This window comes from Gymnodraco acuticeps, unplaced genomic scaffold (genome assembly GCF_902827175.1).
Source record: "Gymnodraco acuticeps unplaced genomic scaffold, fGymAcu1.1, whole genome shotgun sequence".
Taxonomy (NCBI): Eukaryota; Metazoa; Chordata; class Actinopteri; order Perciformes; family Bathydraconidae; genus Gymnodraco; species Gymnodraco acuticeps.
Genome location: NW_022990947.1, coordinates 3572956 through 3591888, shown reverse-complemented (window position 1 = coordinate 3591888; position 18933 = coordinate 3572956). Strand labels below are relative to the sequence as shown.

The window sequence follows — 18933 nt, the reverse complement described above, 5'->3', positions numbered from 1 at the left end:
AGAAATATCTCTTAATCTATCAGATACATATTATATATTCTACCGGTTTTTGTTTGTTGTTTAGTTACCTTTACATATTATTTATATCTTTAAAAAGTCCCTAATCATGAATAGCAGCAATCGCCTTTGTTGTTTTTTATCGACTACGTCACAGTGTTCCTGCTCTGTGATTGGTGGTCAAACATTTCAATCATTTACGCTAGTCAAGAAAAAAGACTGCGTTGGGTTTGCAAATTGTCGGAAACTGAGTCGTGATCATCCGGTCCAGCCGTGGGTGGATAGCCTTCCCTATTTACCTTCCCCTCCACTGAGATTATAGTCGTGCCAGCTTGCCGAGTGGCTCCGTAGACGACGGTGTTTCGCGGGTAACGTCTCGCTTGTTTCTCGACAGTTTGAAAAGAAACACGGCTAGGACTCCGGGGAAATCCCCCGAGTGATTGGCCGAAGAACGACCGTCTTTTCCAGGCTAAGCTAACAGAAGCACGGCATTACGGGTGGGGGAGGATTTTTTAATATTTCGGCCCTCGGGAAGCTAATATAAATAACAGGCGTGGGTTGTGAAACAATGACAAGCGCAGAAAGTATACCTAAGCGAGGCGAGGTTATCGGAGGGGAAGACATGTCAGTGGACGAATATCGGTTTAACGTTCAATAAAGAGGTGTAAAGTATATCAGCTAATGGAAGCTAGTCGCTAAATTGATCAAGGAAGTTGACTAGCCACCTTGCTAACTCGGCGACAAATGTATTACTGGACCAAGGGTCGCCTGAAACTCTGAGTTATTCATATGTTTAACATATTCACATAGTGGTGATGACCTTTTTTAAAGCCGGAATTAATACAAGTCACACATTTCTGTGGGCTTTTAAAAAAACTAAAACGCGTCAGCTGGTTTACTGTTGGCTAGTGATTCATAGCTTGTTGTAAACAAAGGGTCCCCAGCTCCACCTGTCAACAGGCGCTACACCTCGAGGTATCGTTGACCCATTGTGTCACGGACATCGCTACCTTTTTATTGCACTGTGACACTAACCCTCAGAAATGGATTTAAAGACGGCAGTATTTAACGCAGCCAGGGACGGTAAGCTCCGGCTGCTTCAGAAACTGTTGGAGAACAAAGATGGACACGAGGTTACTAAGTTGATGGGCGATAAAACAAACGGGGCCACCCCGCTGCTCATGGCCTCACGGTACGGCCACCTGGACTTGGTAGAGTACCTGCTGGAGTGCTGCAGCGCTCCTGTGGAGGTCGGGGGGTCCGTGAACTTTGACGGGGAGACCATCGAGGGAGCGCCCCCTCTCTGGGCCGCCTCGGCCGCTGGTCACCTGAAGGTGGTCCAGTCCCTGTTGGGCCACGGAGCTTCTGTCAACAGCACCACCCTGACCAACTCTACACCCCTGAGGGCAGCCTGCTTCGACGGTCACTTGGACATTGTGAAATACCTGGTGGAGCACAAAGCTGACCTGGAGGTGGCCAACAGACACGGCCACACGTGTCTAATGATTTCCTGCTACAAAGGACACAAGGAGATAGCTCAGTACCTGCTGGAGAGAGGAGCAGATGTCAACAGGAAGAGTGTCAAAGGTGAGAGGGTAGCACAGATAATTTAGCATAAAAAAGTTAAGTTGTCTCATTTAATTCTGAGAAAAGACACTGAGGGTGGGTAGATGCATTTTCAGGGCTCTACTGTAGTTTGAATCACCTATTCCACAGTAAGTGTTTCCAGACATATGATGGCACATTAGATGATAAAGGTATGTCATTCTCTCATAGCAGCCATTTCAAATAAAGAAACCCTGATCATATTGTAAACAGGCTAAATGCACTCATACATTACAAGTGAACACAAATGATGACTCAACAAAATAACATGAACTGGTTTCACAATGGAAAATTATTTTGATAACTACGTCAGCTTTTCTTTGGGTGTGTAATGGAACTCTTTTATTGGAAGGGTTTTGTGAATATGCAAACAACTGTCCATCTGTATTTATGGCTATTGTGTTTTATGAAATAAGAGTCCACAGGATTACTTACAGTGAAGCGTTAGTGATATCCTGCATTTTGTTCTATTACTGTCGATGTGTACAAAGACTAACCCGTTTTCATGGTGGGAAAAATAATCAACAATCCATATTGGTTTGTGCACATTTGATGGGTCAGAATCGTGTTTGCTTATATGTGGTTGGCACTGAATTTATTGCTGTCAGACAAAAAAAAAACAAAGTGGAGTCACTAAGTTATCCCGACTGTGTGTGTGTGTGTGTGTGTGTGTGTGTGTGTGTGTGTGTGTGTGTGTGTGTGTGTGTGTGTGTGTGTGTGTGTGTGTGTGTGTGTGTGTGTGTGTGTGTGTGTGTGTGTGTGTGTGTGTGTGTGTGTGTGTGTGTGTGTGTGTGTGTGTGTGGAGAGAGAGAGAGAGACGAGCCAGCAAGAAAGAACATAGTGAGGATGCCAGGCTCACATCTGATATGAACTGCTAAAAGTTCTGTGGTCAGCTGGCTCTCTTCCTCTCAGACAAAAAACACTTAGTTTATACAATTCCTGTAGCCCAACACCTGTTGTACTGTCCTCACTTGGGCGTACGGCTCCTTTTGGAAGAGCATAATGAGTATTTAGATGAATAGCTTGTTTTGGAAGAAATTCCTACATTTCTGGATTACCAGTTTTTTTTTTTGTGAATTTCATCCTGACAAGCAAAGTGGACAAGGCGTCAAAACTATTGGAGACAGCAAGCGCATTTCGTGGCATCTGCAGGCAGTGGCAAGTACTTCCGGCATATGCCACAGATGCCACAACTTGCCGAGGCATCTGCCGCTGCTCAACGGGAGTTGCCACAAGATGCCAGAGTAAGAGAAGGTTTACGGTAGCTGCCACTCGCCTTCCGTGGCAAATGCTGCTATTTAAACCCATATTTATCGTGTAAAATGTCGCTGTTTAGGCATGACTTTATCGAACTGATCTGTACACAGGACTGATGATCTGTGCACAGGGTTGGGTTGTAACTGAATACATGTAACGGCGTTAGGTAATCAGAATACAAAAATCAAGTAGCCTAACTGTATTCAGCTCGAGTTACATTTGAAAAACAACTAATCCGAATACAGTTACTTTCGTAAACCTGAAGTGAATACTTATTGGAATTATTGTTGGAAAAGTTTCCTCACAAAATGTATCCTAATATTCATTGCCGGCAGAACTGTGTGCACAGCGCAGCAGCATGTCTGTGAGGCCCCGCCCCCGCACGCAGATGAGAGAGAGATCTCTTTTTAAATATATTGAAAGTTAGAAACGGAGATGGTTCGATAAAACGTGCAAGATAACGTTTATGTCGCATTTCTTTATTGTCGAAATGATGACATTTCATAACGGGATAAAATCAAAGTGAATGGCCTGCTGCTGCTGAAGGCATGGGGGCAAATATAAGTCCTTTGCCTAATTTATAAAGTAAACCATAGCATCTCACTAGCAGTGGCAACTGCAATCAGTTACAGCTTCCCTCTGTAGCCAAATCTAATAACACCATGCATGTTAATTATTTGTCTTTACTCGTAATAATACACCTGGTTTATCGTAGCAAGCAGTGGAAACTCCCCTCAAGAAGCGACAATTGCCAAGGGCGTTGCAACCCTCACTCGCCAATATTTCATCATAAATATAGCACATTTGTTTATTTTAGCAAACCATGCTCCAAGTAAAATTGAATAGAAATGATAATGTATCATCTTTTTGAAAAATAGAGATCGCACATCAGTCCTGTGTACAGATCAGTTCGATAAAGTCATGCCTAAACAGCGACATTTTACACGATAAATACGGGTTTAAATAGCAGCATTTGCCACGGAAGGCGAGTGGCAGCTATCGTAAACCTTCTCTTACTCTGGCATCTTGTGGCAACTCCCGTTGAGCAGCGGCAGATGCCTCGGCAAGTTGTGGCATATGCCGGAAGTACTTGCCACAGATGCCACGGAGTAGCGGCCTCTGTGGCAGATGCCGGAAGTACTTGCCACTGCCTGCAGATGCCATGAAATGAGCCAGGCCCTACTGAACTATTGGCAACTGGTTTTCAGGAATCTCCAAAAGAGCCATTGTTGCAAATGTACGTCAACTTGTTGATGAAGGGATATTATCCACTGTAGCGGACAGTATTTCATATTTTGAAAAATGTAAAAACATTGACGAATCTGAATTCCTTTATTTGTTATCAATTGAAAGCTAGCCACCCAAAACCGGCGCAAAATATTTTCTACAATGTTAATCCTCTCTGATAAAGCAAAGGAGACCCTGCCTTGTGGCTGTCCTAAAATTGTCTTGTCGTGAGTAAGATTAAAAAAAGATTCTGATCAGTGTGGTTTTGTCAGTCTCCTGAGAATATCTAAAGGTTAATCCTTGACTCGCCCTGTGTGGTCTGGTCTGCCTGAAAATGGATTAGACTTAGTCTATTGAGAGACTACATGCAAGTGTTACACTCAAATCATATGTTAAGGATGGACATAAAGTGTTATGAGGTCTGTTGAATATATTTAGTTGAAGACTTTTACTGTGTGTTTTTCTTTCTTTTAACTCTATTGAATCATAAGCACCACTCACAACATTCTGCTAATGCTTAATCCCAAGGTTTTTTTCGGTTGATGATTGACTTTGATCACCAGGTCACCAAGTTTGAAGGACAAGGATAGGTTTACACTTATTTCTTTATAAACTTTTACATTAATGTCACTTGTTAGTAAAGTATGCACTCAAGTGTCTTCAAAAGGGTTTGTCTGGATGCATAAAGGATGTCAGTGGGCAATAAATGTACACTTTTCTTTTAAGGGAAACTACAGCGGGAGTCTACTGTTTAGAGTTTCTGTATATAAAGCTACCCAAATTCAGACGGTTTGTCATAACTTGGTTGGATCGGGTTCCTTAAGATATACCCAATACATATTTATTTTGTCTTTCAACTTAGAAAATTGATGAGTTTCATGTTTTCAAAACTTGGCAAAGACATGTTTTTAATCTTATTTGAGGAATACTGCCATTGTCAATACACCATCATATTGGTTTGAAGAAGAAAAAAAGACCATATCCACCAAGTGTAAGCAAACAACAATAAGATTGTTTAAAACATTGCACAGTCAGCATTAGGAAAGTACATATTCTCTAACAATACATCATAGCAAAGCTTTTTCACTCTACACCTGCACATTTGAGCAGCAGCTGAGCGTTACTCCCCACTGCAAAGCTTCCATTCATCAGGTGTACTTCCTGCAGTTCCACGACAGCATGACCTGTATTTCCTATCTGAAAAAGGGGTGTTAAGAATCGCATGTATATGCTGTTCGCATGACAAGTCGCACCTTAACTGGTAATCATCGGTGAGTGAGCATGAAACAGACAAATGACTTGAGGCAAGCTTCCACAATACTCCTGACATCAGCTGATTTACAGCCATTTTGAATAAAGATAAAGGACAATGTGCGGGGTGAACAGCTGCTCTTCTGTATTTGTCATTACTGTCTATTTCTATGTAAAAACAATACATTTGCTATTTATTTTTTTCATCTAATAACATTTCATGGCCAGACCAACTATTCCCAATTAAACAGTTTTGCTTTATTATTATTATTATTAAAAGGCTGTGGCTCGGCTGGACGTTTTTAATGGTCATCTAGCAACAGATCTACCATCATCAATTAGATGTATCTGCATGACTTGTTTGCACTCACTACCTCTGTAGCAGGTCACCATGAATGTTCACTTGTTCACAGGCAACACGGCGCTCCATGACTGTGCGGAGTCGGGCAGTCTGGAGATCATGCGGATGTTGCTGCAGTTTGGAGCGTCCATGGAGCAGGACGGCTACGGTATGACGCCCCTGCTCTCCGCCAGCGTCACAGGGCACACTAACATCGTAGACGACCTGACGATGCACCAGCAGGTCAGGGTTTTTTGTTGACATAGATGTGTTTGTGAGGATATTTCTATGATATTTTCAATCTAGTGAATATTTGTCTTAAACCCATATAAAAAAAGAACAAATTATTTCCTTCTGCAGACGAGCCCAACAGAGCGCATTGATGCCCTGGAGCTCTTGGGAGCCACATTCGTTGACAAGAAGAGAGATCTGCTCGGAGCTTTAAAATACTGGAAGAGAGCCATGGACCTCAGGCACCTCGACAGTCACTGCATTGTCTGTAAACCCGAACCAAAGCAGCTGATCATGGCATACGACTATGCCAGAGAGGTGAGCACTATTATGAGCCAGTATTTTTTTTATTAATCACTGCCACCAAAAGGATTCTGCATAGCATTTAATGCTCTTAAATTGTTTTTTGTTTTTTTTAATGCTGATGCGGTCATAATTTGGTGAAGGCAGCACAGAGTTAAGCAGGGTGACTGCTTCAAAGATGTAGCACAAAAAAGCATGAAGGTAGCAGATTGTATTCGCTGTGAAGAAAAGCAGACATTTGGTCTTGTTTCTGTGTAGATAAGGTTTTTGAGGCACTAATGAACCATAAAATACTGATATAAATTCAGTTAAATAAACAGAGAACCTACTGCAGCAGTCCAGTGTCAGGTCTTAATGCAATTTTCTTCTGAAAAGCATGATTTATCGCATGTACTAAATCCTGAATTGCCCTAATTGCTGCACCCTTCCCTTTTCTTGATCTTGTAATCCTCTTCCTAGGTAACAAACGGAGAAGAGCTGGACGGACTTATATCTGATCCGGATGAGATGCGCATGCAGGCACTGCTCATCCGTGAAAGAATCCTCGGCCCACAACACCCCGACACGTCTTACTACATCCGGTACAGAGGGGCTGTTTATGCGGACTCTGGGAACTTTGAGCGTTGTATCAATCTGTGGAAGTATGCTTTGGACATGCAGCAGAGCAACCTGGACCCGCTGAGCCCCATGACGGCCTCCAGCCTGCTGTCCTTCGCTGAGCTCTTCTCCTTCATGCTGCAGGACCGAGCCAAAGGTCTCTTGGGGACATCTGTGTCATTTGAGGACTTGATGGGGATCCTTTCCAAGAGTGTGTTGGAGATTGAGCGGGCAGTTAAACAAAATGGTCCGATGCCTCCTGACCCTGCACAGCTCAGCAAGGCCCTGTCAATCATCTTGCACCTCATTTGTCTTTTGGAGAAGGTGCCCTGTACCGCAGAGCAGGACCACTTCAAGAAGGAAACCATATATAAGTGAGTTTCTGATTTAAATAGTTGTATTTGTCTTCAGTGAGGAAAATTCCTCTGTACTCTTGTAGTGTGCGGTTGTCGAAGCGAAACAAATAATAGTAGTTTTGTGGAAAAACCTATATTTCTAGCTGGCAGTGGTTAACTTGCACCTGTTGGGCCACTTGCCTACCTTTTTTCAGCAAATAGAAGTCTTAGTCTCCATTTTATTTTTCTTGAAAGATAACATTTTTTTTTAAATGGTTGGCCATTTATTTTCCTGTCTGTTTGATTAGTTGACTAATCAAACCGTCAGTTGGGTCACAGTCCTGCACTTAATGCTGTTACCTTGACGGTTGTAGTTTTTTGTCTCCTTGTTTCTGGACAGTAAAGTTGACATCTTTCCACATCGTACAGATTCCTGAAGCTCCAGCCGTGTGGTAAGAACGGCTACAGCCCTCTACACCTGGCAGTCGACCGCAACACCACCTGTGTGGGCCGCTACCCCGTCTGCAAGTTCCCCTCCCTCACTGTCGCCTCCATCCTCCTCGAGTGTGGGGCAGACGTGGACTGCCGCGATGAAGATGACAACAGGTTGGTTTTTCTTCTTCTTTAGTTTCAGCTCTCATTGTTCTTTGACGTGGCTGGTTTAGGTTTATTTTAATATTTCTGTTCAAAAGTAACAACAGTAAGGGTTAATGAAAATACCTAAAATGCTCCTCAATTGCACCATTATGACAGCCACCAGTGAAATGCCATGCCACAACATTGATGACATGTTTTGTTATAAAATGATTAAGTGGATCTATTATCTTTTCCCACCCACCAGCCCACTTCACATAGCCGCATCCAACGGCCATCCTGACATCATGAACCTGCTGATATCCTGCGGGACTCACTTTGACAGCACCAACGCCTTCCAACAGACAGCCTGCGACCTCCTGGACGAGAAGGAGCTTTCCAGGAATATAATCCAGCCCATAAACCACACCACACTTCAGTGCCTAGCCGCCAGGGCCATCGTCAAGCACAGCCTCAGTTACCGGGGGAACATCCCTGAGAAACTAGAGGCCTTTGTCTTGCTCCACAGATAATGATGATGGTGAAGAAGAGGAGGGGAATGGTTGGATTAAAACAGGAGGGGGTGTGATCACATGACATGGAGCTGACAGACTGAGGAGCACTATAGTTCAAGGCCTGTTTGATGAGCTGAAAGACACCATTTTGTAGGTTTGCAAATTCAAACCATTTTTAAAGTATGAATTTGGAAGATTTGCGTGCAACCAAAATGTCCTCATTCAACCAGGATAAAAGTGAGAAGTGATCGGAGTAAACCGAGGAATGATTTACTACTCCGTTCCTCCGCTTGCTCTCTCATGGAGCCGCGGCTCGGACTGGTCACAGCCTGATCTGTGGGGATGTATTACGAGTTGTTTGCGACATGGACAATTGTATCTCCGGATGATTTAAGCAAGGGGTTTAGAAAAAAGATTTTTTTTTTTGCATATTACACTATGCTATTTATTGAATGAAACTTGAGAGATTTTTCTCCATGCTGGTTCCAACCCAGCCTCAACTTTGCCTGCTTCTCTCTTCTCAAAGCAAAGACTGAGGCGTTTCTACATATGCTGGGACTTCAGGTTATTTTTTGTTTGTCCCATCACTGTTGCCAACAGTCATGGACCCTTCCTCAGTCATCATTATTTTCTTTTGTACTTTTACATTTAGTTATTGTCATGTAACTCTGGATACCTGCCAAGTGGTGTGGATCCTGGACTCATTTGTCACTAGTGTATAACAAAGCTTTACAAGAAGGGTTTAATGTCTGCGAACACCATAAGTGCTTTATTCTTCCTATGCACAGGCTAGGCTGTTGGAGAGAGACTGTTGTATGCTGTGCCGGCACTTGTCTGTGCAATATCTCATGAGTTTTTGTGTTTACCTCATTGCTGCCGTTTCTTTCAGTATCCCCTTACTTCCACCAGAGAAAGAAGGGGGGTGCAACACCATTGTACTGACTGTTGTAAGAAGAGTGAATGGATTTGAGTGATCGTGTTTTTTTGTATGTGTGTGAGTGCCACGCAGTGTGTTTCTTGTATGCAGAGTTTTTGAGCTTACACAAATGATTGAGGACTAGAGTTTGGTGGAGTGGCACTCATGGAGATTCCATAATGCACATGACTGCCACTAAAAACCACAGTGGCCAAACTGGCCGGAGTGTGCAGGCTTGTACCCAGAAGTGACCTCTTAACGTTCATACACGGCCGACCTTTAAATGCCATCATTCTTTAAAAAAAATCGTGATCAAAAAGAAAACAAATCTAGGTAGGATACCAACATTGGCCCACTGTGCATGTGCAGCAGCATATCAACCAATCACTCCAGAAAACCTTTTGTGAGGACTAGACTACAGCGGGGAGAGTTCTTCTCATTTGGTACAACCGTCGTCCAATTCCATAAGAAGTGAAGACACAAATGTGTGGGAGGGCGCCTGACGTACAGAATAGTAAAGCTTTGTGAATTATCTTGTTTGCACATTAGCTTTAGATGTGTGGGTTGAAAAAAAGGGCTTTTCATAATTCATAGGATTTCACATTGCAGTCTATTTAACCTGACAGTTCAATCCCAGACATAGAAAATGAATGAGGACTCCCAGGGCAACTTCATTTGAATCTGCACTTTACTACCGCGGAGTTTAAGATTTGATATGGCATTAATCAAGTTCATGTCTTAATAACCAGTTTGACAATAAACCCATGTTGCACTTGTCTCCTTGTCCAAATGTCTTTCTTTCGTCATTCTGTCTATTTGTGGGGATTTTGCCGATGGGAATTCCAGTAAATGTTTAGGTTTGATTGGATCGTGTCTATTTTAGCCTTTTTATGTGCCAATTTCCTATGGCCTAATTAGGATAAAGGGCACTAAAACTACATTTTATTAAGAAATGGGCTGCTTTAAATCCGGTCTTAAGGGTACTATATAAAACTCCCCAACTCAAGAGATGATTTCATATTAACAGGTTGGGTTAGCTGCTTCAGTATCTGTTGTCTTTTCTAATGTATTTCAAGTTGCTGAAGCTACTTTAACCTCAGTCACTGAGCGGTACTCATTTCAGACACTTGAGCCGGGGGTAAAGAGAGGACCCTCAGACTGGACTGGAATGTGTCCAGGGAAACCTTTGACATTACTGGAGGGGTTATGTTATTCATCCAGTCTCTTCCATGAACTGTCCCAAATAAAAACATGCTGATTTGTGACTTGTTTGTTCAGTAGTTGTTGCTTGAAGCAATACAAGAACGACTGTTGCTAACTGGGTTCTTGGCAGAGAACTCGAGCTGTTTTCCTTACTGAGAGGTTGCCTGAGGTTATTTACCCACTCGGACATAGCTACTAACTGATGTTTGCTTCTGGTCGTATAACAAGAAACTAAAAATGGTTGCACAAACATCACAATTGCTTGTTTTGGTGACATCCACCATGGAGGTTATTTGCTTGTCAGAAGAATTATGGATAAACTACAGGCCCTTTTGTCATGAAACTTGGTGATAGAGTGAACCATTTGCTCAGAAAGAACCCATTCTTTTTAGATCCAATTCACAAGTTACATTTTCCCTACTGCCTTCTACTCTCATATAGCAGTTCTCACTTCTTGTGTCCTCCACATTTAAAGCAGCAGCTGAAAAAATGTGACACCTGTCCTACTGTATGTTCTCCTATGAGTCACTGCCAGGAACTAAAGTGCAGAGTGGGAAGTTCTTAATGAGTCACCTTTACCGTAGGTATGTGTGTCTGTGCTTCTACTGGATGGCTTAGGTAGAACAGAGCAGGTTTGGGAAGATGTTTTTTATGTGATCTATGTTTACAAGGATTTAGCAAAGCTTAGGTTATTTTTTCAAAACTACTAGGAACCATATTGTTACTTTTACATAACAGAAAGAGGGCTATAACTACCAAATGCTTAGCCTACCTGCTAAACACATTTTGAAAGACACAGGTTTACACTGGATATTTACAAGATTATTGAGGAAAAATTGTTTACAGGCAGGGCCACTTTGAGGAGTGTCATTGAGCTGTTTTGAAGATTATGGCCACACCCAGGATTACCTTGCAAATATAGCAGCCTAGCATAAGGAACGTCACTAGGAACTGTATCAGCTGAAAGTAGCACAGAAAGAGACATTTATATTGTTGAAATAAGTGTTAGAAGGAAGAGTGGGTGTTTAGAAAGCCAGATTTTCTAGAAAAATCCCTGGTCAGCTCAGTAGGGAGGGGGTGTAGTGAGTCAGAGGGTTGCCCATGAATCCTACTCATGAAGTTGGTAATCCAGCTCCAAAATCCTAAAAGAAATGTTTTTGGGTTAATGTGAGTGGAGTTTGTAACCCGAACCGAGTACAAGCGCTCTGTACGATAACATACAGTAACATAAACATATTTATATTTAATTGGTGTAATAATGCTTTATAGAATACTTTATGATTTTCCATTACCAGCAGTGGGATCTTTACGAGCCTTAATGTTGATAAATTATCAAAGTTAAGAAACACAAGAGTTAAATGTACGAGTCCTCACTCACCGGCTTTATGGCTTATTTTTCGTGGCCTTTTTGGCAGTGCTCTCAGCTCAGCCTACTTCTGTCCTGTCTATATTTAGGGCTGCAGAATGCCCTGTTGGAAAGCTGTCCTACATTAAGCATGCTCCTCCATCTCTGAATACCTGCAGGTGATCTAGCATCCATCACCAAATGCTTTTCTTTTCCCCATGCTCACATCTGTCTCTCAATCTCAGGTTTCATCACATGACAGACAAGTCAAAATAATGCCAGAGAGCATTTGGGTAGACTATAATGAAAAGCGATTGTGCCTAATGTATTACATCTGTTCCCCAGCTTAACCTTTATCTGTGTGTCATTGTCTGCAGCTCTGTGTCTGCCACCTCCTCACTCCGTCTCCTTTTCGGTCCTGCTCTCTCTCTGTCCTTGGTAGCCACGACATCATCACAGACTTCATTCTGCTCTAAGGTTGAATTTTCAGCTTTTTTTTCTGGATTCATGTATTGGATCACAGCACAACAAAAAGTTAACTCCAGCCTTCGTTTTTACAAAAAGCTGTGAAAACTAACCAACCAAAGAAGATTTATTTTAATGTGCTCTTTATATAAGAACATGATGCGGAAGAAGAAGAAGAAGATGCATCTTTCTCAATAGGAAACATATAGATATATTGGAGATTATAGCATACATTCACAAGGTTTAATCAGTACTTTAGATTTTTTAACATTTTTGTTTTAGAAACTTTCTTGGATTCTGTTCATTACAGAGTAAAAATGTTTATACAATGTATATTCTGTCTTTTTTTATTTACCATTTTGGATAATTATGCAGTTGCATGGGTTTACAATAATGAGTTTTACTGTCTGTACAGCATGATGGCAATTTTTTGTCATGTTGATACCAAGAAACATATATTTTTCAAAGATGCTGTAACTTTGTAAACTTCATGAACTTCCATGCCCTCTCTATCTTGAACTTTCATGCCCTCTCTATCTTAATTCACCTTCGGAATTAAGTTATAAAACAACCAGTTGATTAATGTATAATCCAATGATTATATGTGGGAACAACTTTTATAATCATGTAATAATTGCAGTTGGTAATCATCAAAACATGTCCACCATTCTCTGTTTATAACATATTTCCAATCCAAGTTTAATTTTAGGGGATTACAATCTAAAATATTCTAATTTTGGACTTCCGGTTGGTCGAAGCAAGGCATTTGATAAACATATAACTTGTGATTGCCACGTTTGTGTTGTGTTGTGTTATATTAACAATTCACCTTTATTTTTGTTGGACTTTCCAAGAATTAATAACTGCTAGCTTTCATATGTCAACATCTGTCTCCTTAAATGTTTTGCTGCTGATTACTGTACTTTGGATGAACTATTCCTAACATACGCCGTTGTTCAAATCAGTTCCCAAATGTTCCTTATGTGAATACACGCTGAACTCCGCTTCATTTGTATTCCTCTAGGCCCTTGAGCCTGGTTAATCAACACGGTCTTTCTTAAACAGAGTTAAGATGGAAATGGATCTGCACTTGGATTTTCTCATTTAGTGGGAATGCTGACACAGCATTCCCACTATCTGTTATGCTACGCACGAAATTCTTTATTATTCCGCCGGGATATTTTGCGCTGCTTCTTCTCCCACATTGAACATTGCAGAAACTCTGTTCAAACATCAGAACGTTCAGCTCGGTCGGGAACCGATGGCTATTACTTTTATCATTCATAACTTTCATAATTCCAGAGATACATCCCATAATACATCCCATTTTTAACATGGAAGTCAATGGAGAACTCTTCAGACTTCAACAATCTTCATGCAACTTCAACTACTAACTGCTCCTTCTTCAACTGCTAACTGCTCCTTCATACTTTCACTCAGAAACCTCATTCCAACTTTAAAATGTCACACATCTTTCTGACATTATTGGTGTAACACGACTTTTAAATCTGATTCTTACTTTTACAGATATTAAACATTGTTCAGACCTTGGTAAAGAAGCCTTCTTCAGATTTAAAGGCCCGGACACACCAATCTGACAACAAAGAACTGACACAGACGGACCCGAGTGTCGCGTCGCCTCGCGTCTGCATGCGGATTGGCGGTGTGTGCAAGCTAGCTATGTTTAAAATTGCAGCACTTTGTATATTATTGTATATTATGCTTTAGCAGTGGTAGACAAAGTACTTATACATTTTACTTCAGTAAAAGTAGTAATACCGCAGTGTAGAAATACTCTGTTAGAAGTAAAAGTCATGCATTAAAAGATGTACTAGTGTAAGTACAAAACCAAATGTACTTAAAGTACCAAAGGTACTGCTTGGTAGCTTCATAGCAACTAAAGTAATCAACTATCTTGTAAACTATAACCTGTAGTTTTGTAGCTAATGAGTGTTTTGTTCAGCTGCTTGTGTAGATAACTCAGTTATGTGTTTGTTAATATTTGCAGGGGAAAGCTTCAGGAGCCTTTCCTACCAGTTCCCAGTGGGAGTGTCATTACTGTGTCAACCATCCGGCAATTCGTTCCTGAGACCTGTACAGCCATTTACAAGGTTTTAAAAGAGAAATACATGAAGGTATGTGTGGATACTTACTGGTTTTACTGTGCAAACTGTATGTAATACAGTGAGGTCTGTAGGCATTTGAACAGCAAATGTTTCTCTGCCATATGAAACATGGGTCTGAAAAAAGATATTTGTTGTTTTTCAGTGCCCAGACACAGTGGAAGAGTGGCAGCAAGTAGTTGATGGATTCCAGGCTCAGTGGGACTTCCCAAACTGCCAAGGTGCCCTGGATGGGAAACACATCAACATCCGCCCCCCTCCAGGAACTGGACCAACCTACTACAACTACAAGCATACATTTTCCATAGTGCTAATGGTGCTGGTTGACAGCAACTACAAGTTCTTGTATGTAGATGTAGGTTGTAACACTCATCTGAATAATGGCCACTTCTTGCTAAATTTACATTCCCATGTGATGCTTTTATCCCAGGCGACTCACAATAGGTAAATGAACAATGAACAGTGGTAGACAGTAGCTCATCTACGTATAGGCACTGTACTTAAGGACAATCTTGAGGTACTTGAGACTAATCCTGCAACTTTATACTTCTGCTCCACAGAAGTTCGAGAATGAAGAAACCATCACGTATGAAAGGGACATGTGAATAGAGGGGCAGAAAACCGTCTTGCACATTTACATTTCAATCTTGAACAATGAACAGCGGTAGACAGTAACAAAGTACATTTACTTAAGTACTGTACTGCTCCATTCCCATTCAGGCAAATAGTGTACTTTATACTGCACTACATTTATTTGATAACTTTAGTAACTTTGAAGATTCAGAACACTATATATATAATCAAGAAATAGTTTAGGTTAAGATAAAATGTTATTGATCCCATGGTGAATTTCATAAGCTACCCAGCAGTATATAATGTAATTTAAATCAGCTCCTCCACTTCAGCTCTCTGAAGCAGAAACAAACTATTTAAAGCATTGTGGATGGCAACAACAGTAAAGTACTGCTGCTACCACTTTTATTAATATACAACATCATAACACTGACAGGCAAATGATGTATCATCATGTACATCTGTATCTTCTGACCTGTATTGTAGTATAGCTAATTGTATCCTTATTCTAATGTTGTGTTATCTGATGGCTGTAGTACGAAGGTACGAAAGAAAGTTTTGCTATTTGCAGTATCGGTAAAAAGTGGTTTATTATCAAAATAACTGTACAATGTAAACAATCGACAAAAATACAATACAATACCAAAAATTATGTCAAAAAATGAGTGAACTGTCAGTACAAAAAAATTAGCCACATCATTAAATAATTTACAAAGTTTAACTGTCTAGAGGTTTCATTTTCCTGGGTTAAATACTTGAAGAAGGTATTTTCCAACTCATGCAGGAAGTGTGGCAGCCGTTCACGTGGCACCCGCCGCAGCCTGTGTTCAAAAACGTTTGAATGGGCCGTGATGTCGTCATTGTCGTCATTATGTCCATTATGTCCATTATGTCTACCCGGGGAAAACTATGCCAGGGTCAGGCCAATCGACTGCGGCAATGTATTTGTCTCCTCAGGGGGGTACTCGTCCTGCATCGTCCTGCATCATCCTGCTGCGCTTTGCCTGAGGCCTTCCAGTGTAATTACCGAGTGTGCTTGGCCCCTCTGTGAGCGGTGCCGGTGTGGTGCGGATGGTGGATTCTGCCAGGGGCGCGCAGGGCTCAGCATCAAAGTGGAAGGGCTCCTCGATGCTGTTCGAGGTTTCACTGCTGGTGCCACCGGGGGGTGATTCTGTAGCCACCCGAGGTCAGAGGTTCCTTAAAAATGTTAAATAAATTCACAGTTAGTTGGATTTAATACCATGGCTTCTTAAAACTGTTTACTAAGCGTTCATAACAAAATTGGGTGTGGTCAAGTGTAAGCGGCACATTGTAGAGAAATTGTGATGGCTCTATTCAGATGCTAAAGACATACTTATAGACTGATTGTGGAAGATAATGGGAGAAGGAGCCACCATCAAATTGACAAACATCATATGTGTAATTCGCAGAGGTGGGACCAAGTCATTGTTTTGCAAGTCCGAGTCAAGTCTCAAGTCTTTGCGCTCAAGTCCGAGTCAAGTCTCAAGTCATTGTTTTGCAAGTCCAAGTCAAGTCTCAAGTCAGGATGGGCCAGTTCAAGTCAAGTCAAGTCCTAAACTTTGACAAAACGAGTCATAAACAAGTCATTATGTGTTTTTCACCAAATGTAATGACATCGATCAACAGAATAATACTTAATAATCAAATTGCTCTTTATTAGTCACATTAATAATTTAATAATCCATTTTCTCTCTGCTGGTAAAGTAACGTGTGTTTTTCTAATTTAAGAGGGATCAGTAAGGTAAGGCTACCGTGACGGTTTGATTCAGAAGGAGTTTAATGTATAAGATCCCTGATGTTGAGGTAACCAGAATGTTTATTTCTACTGTGTACAACATGTTGTAAGGGACCCACAATCTATCTTTATGCAAGGGATAATATGCAGCGAGGCGGTCTCTATGGGGAAAAGAACACCTGAATCTAGATCCCTCTGCAGGTGGTACTTTAAGTATATTTTGATGCTAATACTTTTGTACTTTTACTTGTAACATTTTGAATGCAGGACTTTTTATTGTACAGGGTTCCTGCAGGTTTCGCCAACTCAAATTTAAGACTTTTTAACACCTTTTTAAGACCACTTTGAATAGAATTTAAGACCTATTTCACGGCAATAAAGTATGAAGGAAAATGTATATAAAGAAGAAATACGTCCCATAATCACTTACAAAGTAAATGTATTCATGTTCAACATAAGAACAGTGACTGAACACAACAGCGTAACAGTACAGAACTGTGTTAGCGTGTTAGACAAAAAGTGTGTGTATGTGTGTGCTTGAGTGTGTGTGTGTGTGTGTGTGTGTGTGTGTGTGTGTGTTAGGGCTGTGCAATTAATCATATTTTAATCGCAATTACGATTTTGGCCTGCCACAATTACGAAAACAACATAATCGTAAAAAACGATTATTTTGCTTTGCTAGGTTGTAACAGTGCACTACAACATATTTGATCTAATTAATTTTTTAGTAATGTATCATTTATTTAATTAATTTTTGTATTGGTTTTTCAGTTGAATTATACGTTCAGGGTAATCAACAGTTAAAAAGATACTGTTCAAATTATTATCTGTTTTAAAGTTCAATAAATGGATGTTTTCATAGTCAATGAATAATCATATTTAATAATCGTGATATTAATTATTGACCAACATAATCTTGATTATTGCCATAATCGAGCAGCCCTAGTGTGTGTGTGTGTGTGTGTGTGTGTGTGTGTGTGTGTGTGTGTGTGTGTGTGTGTGTGTGTGTGTGTGTGTGTGTGTGTGTGTGTGTGTGTGTGTCTCTGAGAGAGAGTGACAAGAGCTATATTCAGAGCTCTGCTGCCTTGGCTACACTATTTCATCGTTGCTGTTGTATGATTGGTGTTTAGCTACGGTATTTAGCGTCTACAGCACCTCCGCTTTTAGGGTTGACGTAGACCCAAACTTAGCCCGGAGGTCCCCCGGTGTTGTTGCGGGAGCTGCTGCATTAGCTGCTGCTGCACTAGCTAACGCTGCATTAGCTGCTGCTGCACTAGCTAACGCTGCACTAGCAAAACAAACACTAATTTCTTTTGCAAAAGGTGCAGCGGGCTTCAAACACGTTCCCTCCACTGGTTTCAACCAAGCACTAAATTAGATGTTTTCCAACCAAATACGGTTGAACTTACACTTCCCCATATTTATTTGTAAGTAGATTCGAAGATAGGCTACATGAGCTGAAGCTTGGTTGCTAGGTTACTAGCTGGGTGTTCTCCAACAAGGGGCCGGGGGAAACAGAGTTAGTGATTACTGGTTCCATGTTGATTTAATTCAATACAAATTGTTGGGGGGAACTGAAAGGCTATTACCGTACTGGTTACTTTGTTGCTATCGCAACATAGAAGTACCTTTCAAATCCGATAATTTTTAAGACCTTCTGAATCATATTTAAGACCTTTTTAAGGCCTTCAATTCTGATTATCAAATGTAAGACTTTTTAAGACTTGTTAAGACCCCGCGGGAACCCTGATTGTAACTTTTTTTAATTGTCTGAACTTCTCCCACCTCTGACAATAAATCCTGAGTGTTTACCCTGCTCTGAAGGTTATTTTCATTTTTACAAATCCTGCACTCAGCTTTGCTTTCTCCAATATCATTGAAAAGCAGCCAGATGCTGCTTCTTTTTTCGGTTTTCGCTCATTTCTTGACTTTTTCCGACGCGCTTGCATTTAAATCCGGCTCCCCGTCTCCCCGTCGCTCTGCACATGCTGTGCCCCCACCCTTCTTTCACATAATGGTATGATCCTAGTGTGTCCTCGCATATGATTGGCCGCATGGTGGCCCAGCTAAATAAAGACCCGCCCCTGCCTGCAAGGATTCTCAGCAAGAGTAGGAGCGGCTGAAGATTCTGCTTTCCCCGACGGGAGTCTGCTCTTCTAGCGGTACCTCGCGATCGGCGTGTTGGAGACCTCTGAATTAAAGTAGCAAGTCACCTCAAGTCAGAAGGCTCAAGTCCAAGTCAAGTCCCGAGTCATTGGTGTTCAAGTCCAAGTCGAGTCGCAAGTCTTTTGTGATGTTGTCAAGTCGAGTCTCAAGTCATA

General features: G+C 41.3%; 1 protein-coding gene across 1 annotated transcript; it reads left to right on the top strand.

Moving 5' to 3' along the window:
- The first annotated feature begins 226 nt into the window (after positions 1-226).
- On the top strand, positions 227-9924 carry fem1c (fem-1 homolog c). Its single transcript, XM_034234850.1, has 6 exons — positions 227-1584; positions 5751-5920; positions 6038-6226; positions 6671-7182; positions 7573-7749; positions 7985-9924. The coding sequence occupies exons 1-6, from the start codon at positions 1041-1043 to the stop codon at positions 8247-8249; spliced, it is 1857 nt and encodes a 618-aa protein (XP_034090741.1). The 5' UTR covers positions 227-1040; the 3' UTR covers positions 8250-9924.
- Positions 9925-18933: the final 9009 nt, after the last annotated feature.

Coding starts and splice junctions, on each gene's coding strand:
- fem1c (XM_034234850.1), top strand. CDS start 1,041: ATGGATTTAAAGACGGCAGTATTTAACGCAGCCAGGGACGGTAAGCTC. Junction 1,585..5,750: donor CAACAGGAAGAGTGTCAAAG/GTGAGAGGGTAG, acceptor ACTTGTTCACAG/GCAACACGGCGCTCCATGAC. Junction 7,183..7,572: donor AAGAAGGAAACCATATATAA/GTGAGTTTCTGA, acceptor CACATCGTACAG/ATTCCTGAAGCTCCAGCCGT.